The following is a 9,371-nucleotide window of genomic DNA, read 5'->3' on the forward strand; positions in this document are numbered from 1 at the left end:
CAGGAAAGTGCCAGGGCTGTGGCTAGACAGGGACACATGGTCCACAGACAGTGCTTTGTTTAGTTCTTAGAAAGGACAGGCTTGAGCATGTTTGTAGGCTGAGCCAGTAAGAAGAAGGGACAGTTCTGAGACACAGAGGAGAAGTCCATGGATGGAGAAGGGCTGGAGATGAAGGAACACGGACCAAGATCTCAGGCTGAGCACGAGCACTCAGAGTGTCACCTTAACTCTTGTGACCTGAGAGCTGGATGGGTGTGTAGCCTGGAACAGAAGGGGAGGTGTTGAGTGGCTTCCCACCTGATGGCTGTGGGTTCTTCGTTTTGCTTCATGTATGTGTAAAACAGGAAGAGAAACTCTTTGTCGAAAGTATGGGGATTGGAGGTTTGAAAAAAGCAGAAGTTTAAAATAGTGATGATAACAGAAGGAGCTGATGGACAAGTAACCATGTTGAAGTGAGTCATTCCTTTCTCTCCCTCATTCCCCCTCTCCATCTATCAGCAAGATGTCTGTGCTGCTTCTATTTCCTGGGTTGGGCCACTTTTTGCCACCATCCTGGTCCAAGCCACCATAATTTCTATCCTAAATTTCTACTATAGTTTCTTTACTAGTTTTTCTGCTGCTTCTCTTGCCTCTTTCAGTCCTTTCCCTACACAGCAGCCAGAGAGATCTTCTAAAAATGTAGATCAGATTATACCACTCCCCTGCTTAAAATCATCCAATAATTCTCATTGTGATAAGAATAAACTCCAAATACCAGCTTTGTGCTGAAAGACTCGACATGACCTGGCCCTGTCTACCTCTTCCATACTCTCCCTTGGTGTTTCAGCTACTCTGGACTTCTTTTGTTTCCTCCAATGTGTTAAGTTAGTTCCTGCCTCAGGGCCTTTGCTCGTGCTTTCCTTCTCAGGATGCTCTAGCTGGATCTTTCCCATCATTTACTTCCACAGGCAAAGTTTCTTCCTCAAAGAGGCCTTCCCTGCTTGTGTAAAGGAGTATCATTTCACCCCCATTACCTCTATTTTATCTGCCTCATTTATTCATCAGTAACTGAAACTATCTTACATATTTATTTAGTTGTTCGTGTTCTCTCTCAGTCCTAGAACAGGAACTCTGGGAGAGAAGGGGGTTTGTTCAGGGCACTTAAATGTTATTATTAATAAGGACAGTGTTAAAAGCCCAGCAGAGATTAGAAAATAAAACCGCAATGGCTACAAGCCACACAGTTGTGTGATTTTTTTTCAGCAGAGAATATAAAATACGATTATCTTATGTGCCTGTTTTGGAGACAATTGCAAAGTCTTTTGAAACATGGGCTGCGTGGCAGAGGCATCTTTGTGAAAAGTAGATGGACTCCCAGCATGACGGGTTCGAATGTTTATGTTCTTACTTATTTTATAGAAATTCCCTCAACTTTATAGCCTTATAGGTGCACTGGCAAGTTGTGGGAGGAATTTGCTGACTCCATTTCCAGCCCCAAAGCTAAGTTGTGTTATACAGGTGAAATCAGGTTACCGAGATAGGTCTGGTTTCCTTGGTGACCTGGGAGGTTCAGTTATATTTGAAATTGTTAAAGAGGAGAAAAACCTGATAACGGCAGTTCTGTGTTTTCCTAAGGGAAGGAGCACTTTTCAATCCTTAGCCAAGGCCAAGGACATGCCTCCTGGGTTGGTGAGGGTTGACCTCCCACTAGCACCAGCGGCTAACTGCTCTCAGAATCCCACACCCAGTCTGGCAAGTTTGTCCTATGCCAGCTCTGGGTAATTGCATCATGACTCCTCAGGCTCTCTGTCTGTTTTGTTTTCGCATGTAAACACTGTTACTAGGGTGATGAATAGTTAGCTTATTGTAAAATGTGCTAACCACCTTTCTTCTGGAGGGATGACAATGGGAGGCCATATTATTTGATAAATCATAGGGTGACCCAGTTAACTCTTTAATGTCTTTTTCCTTGATAGCTGGTTTATCAAATTTAAGCCCTAGCATCATTTGTTGGCAAGGTTTGTGTGCCAAGCTCTGTGCTAAATACTTTTAAAATGTTATTTCATTTGCACTGTGTTATGAGGTGGGTACTATTATTATCCCTATTTTATAGATGAGGAAACTGAGACTCCGAGAGGTAAAGTGGCTTTCCATAGTCACACAGCTTGTAAGTCGTGCGTTGTGGATTTTAGAAAGTATTACTGTTTATCATATACTAATACTGTATCCCGAATTTTTCCATAATACTGTAAGCGAAAGTAGAAGATAATTCTTGTTTTCTGCAATTACCTGATATTCAGAGTCCACCTTATGCTGCATGTGCCGCAGATATAGAACTTCACTGACAAACTTCTGCCTGTCCCTTGCTTCATGCAACATGATTCTTAATCCCCAACCTGCATATAAAAGATAAATAAATGTGCTGTGACAGAATCCTTTGTTACTTTGCCACATTTGGAATTATCTTAGTATAGTTGCTTTTGTTCTCTTATTAATCTAATTTCCATTGTTTGAAAGGCCCAGATGCTCCTTTCAGACTGAAGGGACTCTTTGTATTGGTGTGGATGCCCTTACAACCCTCTGTTCCAGGCATAAATAATGCAGCCATCAGCTGGCTTCAGTGATCCTGTCCTGGCTCATCACAGGGAGTTAGACTGACAAACACCTGTTTCAGAAGCAGTTCTACAACATGACAAGAAAAGAACCTGGCTAAATTAGCAGTGACCAAAGTTATGAGCCTCGGGGAATTTAAATTTATTTATTCAACTCTTATTGCACCCTTGTTCCAACCCAGGCACTGTGCTGGGGTACAGCAGTTATGCTGGGGAAGGGCATAACCTGGTCTGGGAGGCCAGGTTTTCTTTCGGAAACGACACTGGGTTTGCTAAGGAGTGAACTAGGCAAGAAGTTGGACAGAGAGCATCTCGGATGGAAAAGGAGAAGGACAGCAGGTACAGAAGGGGCTGGCTGAGGAGCAGGTGGGCCAGTGCCGCCAGAGCCGAGATAGACGGGAGGGGCCAGGTCAAGGGGGTGGGGCCTTGAAGATCATGATTCCAGGAGCCATGGAAAACCACTGGAAGGTTCCAATCTGGGGAGTTAATGATTAGATTTGCATCTTTAAAAGGTCTCTTTGGCTGTTATATGGAGAATAGATGGGCGGGGTGGAGTAAAAACGTGGAGAGACCATTGGGAACATATTACAGTTATCCAGATGAGATAAGATGGTGACCAGACTTGGGCAGCAAAAGTGGAGACTAAGAGGAGGAAGAGGTTTGGGAAGAAGAGGATAAAGGGCAGGAGGAGGAGAAGAGATCATAGCTACTACTTACTGCACCCCTGGAAGTGCTCGGCACTGTTCTAAGTATTTATACATATTAACTCATTCAAATCTTCACGACCTCACTATGAGGCAGGCACTATACCTCCATTTTGCAGATGAGCAAACTGAGGCACAAAGGCAGTCAGTAACTTGCCTAGGGTTACAGAGTTACCAAGTGGAAGAGTTGGGATTTGAACCCAGAGAGTACCCACACTGGCATGGTGGAATAAGGGATATCCACGAGAGAAAGTCGCTAGGATTTGGTGGTGCATGGATCACCGGGAGAGGGACGTGTGGGGGAGGCTGCCCAGGTTACTGGCTTGAGCAGCTAGCTGGTTGGTGCCAACATTTCCCTCAGAAAGGGAGAAGGAAGGAGGAGCAGACTTTGAGAGAAAGTAACATGGAGTTTGAAACGTCGGGGGTACAGCAAATGGAGATGTTAAGTAAGTCGTTAGATGTAGGGCTCTGGAGCTGATTAGAGAGGTAAGGATTTGGTCATGGCTGGCATTTTGGAGACAATTGAAGTTGAAGGCAGAATGGGTATTGAAAAGAGGAGAACCCAGGACAAAACTCTGAGGAATGCTATCATTTCAGAACAGGGAGTGGAAGAGAAACCCTGCAAAGAAGCCAGAAAGGCAGGAGGAGAACCAGGTGGGTGCAGTTTCATAGATGGCGAGAAAAGTGTGTTTCAAGGAGGTTATTAATGACCTTGGTGAGAGCATTCAGTGGAGTGACAGGGCTGAAGACAGACTGCAGTGGGTTGCGTAAATGAGCGGTAAAGAATTCGAGTGCTTTCAAGAACTTTGGCTCTGATTGGTGAGGCCTAAATTTATGACTAAAGTTATTAAATGGACCTGTTAATAATGAGTCTGCTAGACCGATGTTAACTAGACTTCTTGTGGTGATCGTTTTGCAATATATACAAATACCGAATCATTATATTGTACACCTGAAACTAATATGTCAATTATAACTCAGTAAAAAATAAAATAAAATAATAATGAGTCTGCTAGACCTCATCTATAAGGTTATCAAAGTTTCCATACAATTCCTGCTTATTGTCCAGTGAAGTTTTTTTCCTTTATTCTACATGTATGTTTTAATGATTACATGACAGGTGCTTTCTAGGCTTTGGGGAAACAGCAGGATCAGACAGACAACATTCCTGCCCCCAGGTGTCTACATTCTCCCACTTTTCTTCCCTTTGGTTTATTCAGTTGTGTAGATATTGGCAGAATCAGCTTGCCCTTGATTCCTGGTGACCCAATGTCTGGTCTCGTTGCTGTGAAATCTTTCAAGGTTTATTGCCTAGCCCTGAGCAACAGGGAGAACTCCCGTTGGTCCCTTGGGGTTTATTTTTCGGTTAAGTATAGAAAGTTGGTCTTTGAGAGCAGGAATCTGAAACTACAGTCCAATAAGTAGTTGTGGGGACAGAGCCAGGAGTGCAGCTTCCAGGCTCTCGCCCTCACGTGGAAAGGTGCTCACTCGGGTAGTAAATGGCCATCAACTGTGATTGGATGGCCATCAGCTGTGGCTAGTTGGCCGTCAGCTGTAACCAGTGAGCCACTGGCCACTAATATAACTGCCGTGGCTACGCTAGCAGCAAATGGGGGCTAGCAAGAAGATGGTGGCTGAGCTAGCAAGAGCGGATTGCAGTTAGCAGGGCGGATTGCAGCTAGCAAGTGAGGTTGGTTGGCAGAGAGAAGTGGACGGCAGGTTGCGGATAATGTGGCTCCTGCTTCCTGGGTCTCCAACCCAGCCGCCAGCGAGACTATAGTGGTGTGACCCCCCATCTATGGCTCCGTGGGTGTTCCTTTTTGGCCTCACCATATCCTGCGTTCTTATGTGGGGAGCAGGAGCTGAGACCCCGCATGATACCCTGCATGACAGTAGTTCCACAATCTATACACAAAACCCGAATCTCTGAGTATTTTAAGAGTCACTTATGAGATTACATTTAAAAGATCACTTTGAATTTGTACCTGCATGGAATGAAGTTATGTTCCCACCCTTTTCAGAAATCAATGGTGTTAAAACAGGCAGAAAGATGAACCCTTGCTGCTACGGTTTTGTTGGAAAGAGAAGACTGTCTGAATATTAATAGGGGCAGGGAACATAAGAATTCATAATGAAAATGTGTTAATGGTCACTAAAGGGGCACATCCCAGAGTTTACCTTGATGATACCTTTTGGTTACAACGTTAACATAGAAAAGCCAACTAATCTATCCAGGCTTTAATACAGTGCTAGTTTTAGGAGGCTTCTAAGTCAAGAGCCATGAAATAACTTTGCCTAAGTAAGTAGGAAATAACACTATTTGAATTACTTGCTAGGTTACCTCTGACTTCATAATCACCTACCAAATAAAGGACTTTAAAATTATCTCCAAAAGTTTCTTTTCCCTCCCATAAACTCTATTGCTGTACTTTACTGTAAAATGAGTAGACTCATCATGGTGTCACATGTAATTTCTTATTTAAATATACCAGTACTTTGCAAGATTAAACAAATACTATAGACACCAAGGAAACAGATTGTTATAGAGATCAAGGAGATAGATGGTCTATCACCGCAGTTTAGGCAAACACTCTCCACGTTTCTGAAGTGTCACTTGAACTTTATACTGTACTGCAGGTTTGAAAAACTGACCAGGATGAACAAGAAACAGAAACAACTATGGAAATAAATCCACATGAGATAATGCTTAATTCATGGATCTCAGCTTTGTGGGCCTACTCAACCAGATGGCCCCTTGAAGCCAAAAATTTTTCCTCAGCAAATACAGACAGGTGGGGTGGGGGTTGGAGGTGGGGAGAACGATAATAAAACGTGGGCAAGGCACTCGTTTCTAAAATAGCATCCTGTATTTGTTTCTCTTTCTGACCTTTGAACTGCTTTTCAAGTTCAAATCCTTTCATGGATGGACATGCACACTTCTGTTTTAAGTCTCTGGTGATAAGATAATGTGTCAAAATTGTGCTTTAGGAATCAACGTAAGATGCCATTTTAAGTTGGGAGAGGGAGAAGAAAAGGGGAAGAGAGTAGGAGGGATGTGGAAAAGAGAAGGGAGTCGGCTTAGCTAAATAGCAAGAACCAGTGATTTATCTTGGCCTCAGAATTTTACATATCTGTGAAATTTCAATGAGGAATATTCTAAGAATTTTGTGACATATGCATTTCTCTCTAGTGTAAATTTCCAGTGAATTCAAACCGAATTCCCCTGACTAAGGAGAACAGAATCTCATTGTGGAAATTGTTTTTCAGTTCTCCAAAAAAATCCTATCTGTATAGGATATATATATATATATATATATATATATATATATATATATATATATATATATGATTTGGAGGCAGTTTTTTTAAATAACAATTAAGCTATTTTACGGTTTTCTTACTATGTTCTCATAGTAGAAATATCATTAAATGAATTTGTTATTGGCTCAGCAAATAAAGAAAAATGTAAATTTAAGCCCTTCTTTAGGTTGAAGTTTCCCTTGAAACAAAATCTAAATGGCTATATAAATACCTGACAATCCGGTTTATAAATTCCCCTTAAGATGTACAAATTGCCAGTTATAAAAACAGTCACGAGGATATAAAGTATAGCATCGGGAATATAGTCAATAATATTATAATAACTATGTATGGTGTCAGATGGGTACTAGACTTATCTAGTCTTCGTAAATTATATAAATGTGTAATGACTGTATTGTACACCTGAAACTAATATAATATTGAATGTCAACTGTAATTTAAAAATGAAAAATATTATTAATGAAAATAAATCCCCCCTTTTCCACAACTGGGTGCCTAGAAGGATTCAGGAGAACTTATTCATTCTTTTACATAATTAATTAATTTCTAATGACAAATATCACAGAATTTGTTTAACTCTTAGCTTTAAGAAAACTTAAGATTTTTAAAATCTTATAAAAATGTCGAGTATAAGCGACAGAAGGGAGTGATTTGGGCCCAATTTTCCTCACACTCGCTGAGAGATTACTGTGACAGAAGAGAAAGGAAGAATCGAGAGGGGTGAGGGGAGATGATTCGACTCTTCCAGCCAATTTGGCTTAGGAAATTAGGGGGTGAGGGCTACAGTGGGCTTGTAAGAAAAGCTCCTTGGGGGTGACTCTTCATTTTATTGCGAAACTGTGAAAGAGATGAGCAGTCACCCACTGACCATCACGCCCAGAAGGGAGAGACGCGGTGTGTAATTGGGAAACTTGGGTGGGGGGGTGGTAATGTCACGGGCTTGACAAGCACTTCGGGGTTCTCAACAGGAATAATACCAACAATTTCGTACTCAGAGGTCGGAGAGGCCGTGTCTCTATACCTCGCCCGGACTTGCAGACCAGGGAAATCTACGGACAAGTTACGTGGATGCGGGGAGGCCGCCAGTGTGCAAATAAATGATCACAGAGTCCCCAAACCTGTCCCTTCGAAAACACGGGGGCTGTGGCAGCCGAAGGGAAGGAGCGGCCAGGCCGTCGGGCTTCAGGCCTGATTTCCCTCCAGAATCGTTTTAGTCGGAAGGAGAGGTTGTCGCCCTTCTCCTCCCCACACCTCGCAGGAGGACCAGTAGAGGAGCGCGGGCCCGAGCCCGGCCGTTACCTGGCGGGTCGGTTCTCTCTCCCCGGGAGGGGCCGAAGGGCGGGGCAGGCAGACTAGTCCAAGGCGGAGGAGTAGCCCATCGATCGTCGGGCGGCCTTCCCCGTGCTCCTCTTCCTCCTCCTTCTTTCTCGTCTCCCCTCCCTTTACCAGCCCCTCTTCCTCCTCCTCCCGGAAGGCGGCTTTCCGCGGCTGCGGCCGGCGTTTCTCGGGGCGGAGGCGGTGGGGACTGCTGGCTGGCGTCCGCCCGTTTCCTTGGCAACCTGGCCTCCTCCCTCCGCGCGCGCAGGGGCCGGGGCTCGCGGGCGCGGGGGTGGGGGTGGGGCGGGGGGTCTCGGCCCCGCGGTCCTGAGCGGGGACGTGGGCGCCCCTCCGGTTGCCGTGGGAACGAGTGGGATGTGGTTGCGAAGGCAAAGCGGTGATGGCGGCGGGCGGACAAGAGATGCTGAAGGAGGGAGGAGGTGATTGGCTTTGTCTTGCTGTCCAAAGCCCAGACCTGCGTAGATACCGAGGCCTTCTCTCCTGTCCTGAATCAGTGCTGTGCTTTATGAAGAATCAGTTAGAAAACGGGAAAATGTTTTTAACTGATTAAAATAATATTAAAGGGAATACGTGGGTAAAGGGAAAGGCGGTGCAGCCTTGGAGTGTGAGTTGTGCAGGGGATCTCTGAAATGCCTGCTCCAATATGAAAAGGAAGTCACAAATGATCAACACAGACCGAGATAAGAACCCACTTATCTCCTGGTTATCAGTTGTCTTGGCTGCCTTTCCCAAGGAAGAAAGTTCTTAGAGGTTTAGAGCAGTGTCCACAGAGCCTCACCCTGTCTCTTCCAGATTTGTTTCTGTCTGTGGTTTTCATAGGCAAAGATGATTCTTCCACTTATTTTGCATAGTTAGGCACTGGATGCCTTGCCAACTGAGACTAAGTTAGGGCATTTTTGATTGGGTAGAGAATAGGGAAAAAGGAGAATAAAAATTTTGGGACCTTTCATCAGTGTCCTTAGGTGTCTTCTCACCGCCCTCCCACTTCCAGTTGGCAGCCATGTCTTCTGCAGCATTGCACCCCTCTTTCTATTCTTGGGGTCTCCATGACCTAACAACTGGATTATTGTAAGGGCGTCCTAAACACACCCTGCGCTATGTATTCCACACCCTAGTATCTCTACCGTTTCCCCTATTCTCTAAGCAACATAGGTCTAATGTCATTGGTCCCCTGCTAAGACGCTTTCAAAATTCTTCTGGTTTTGGAATGAAGTCTAAGCTCTTGACTGTGGCTTTCCCTGTGCCCTCCCCCAGGGTCCACTTTCTTGGTTTCCCGCCTTCAACACTTCTTCACTCATACTTCAGCCAGATGAGACTATGTGTTATTACCCACTGTACATTGCTCCCTGCCTTCACACCAACTTCTGAGGCATATCCTGAGCAAGGCAGAATCCAGATAAAATGTACATAGGTGAAG

At 44.4% G+C, this 9,371-nt stretch overlaps 1 protein-coding gene across 3 annotated transcripts in view; it reads right to left on the reverse strand.

The window, feature by feature from the left end:
* MARCHF10 (membrane associated ring-CH-type finger 10) overlaps window positions 1-8,325 on the reverse strand; it is a 49,310-nt gene extending 40,985 nt beyond the window's left edge. Inside the window, exons 1-2 of one of the 3 annotated variants that reach the window (XM_033089125.1) lie at window positions 7,916-8,325; window positions 2,269-2,375 (exon numbers count right to left, since the gene is read on the reverse strand). In XM_033089125.1, coding sequence (XP_032945016.1) covers window positions 2,269-2,358 — 90 coding nt within the window. In that variant the 5' untranslated portion in view covers window positions 2,359-2,375; window positions 7,916-8,325. The remainder of the gene's footprint in view (window positions 1-2,268; window positions 2,376-7,915) is intronic. The other 2 variants (XM_033089123.1, XM_033089126.1) reach the window with 2 other exon arrangements.
* Between the last annotated feature and the right edge of the window lie 1,046 nt (window positions 8,326-9,371).

Source organism: Rhinolophus ferrumequinum, chromosome 21 (genome assembly GCF_004115265.2).
Source record: "Rhinolophus ferrumequinum isolate MPI-CBG mRhiFer1 chromosome 21, mRhiFer1_v1.p, whole genome shotgun sequence".
In the NCBI taxonomy this organism is placed as follows: Eukaryota; Metazoa; Chordata; class Mammalia; order Chiroptera; family Rhinolophidae; genus Rhinolophus; species Rhinolophus ferrumequinum.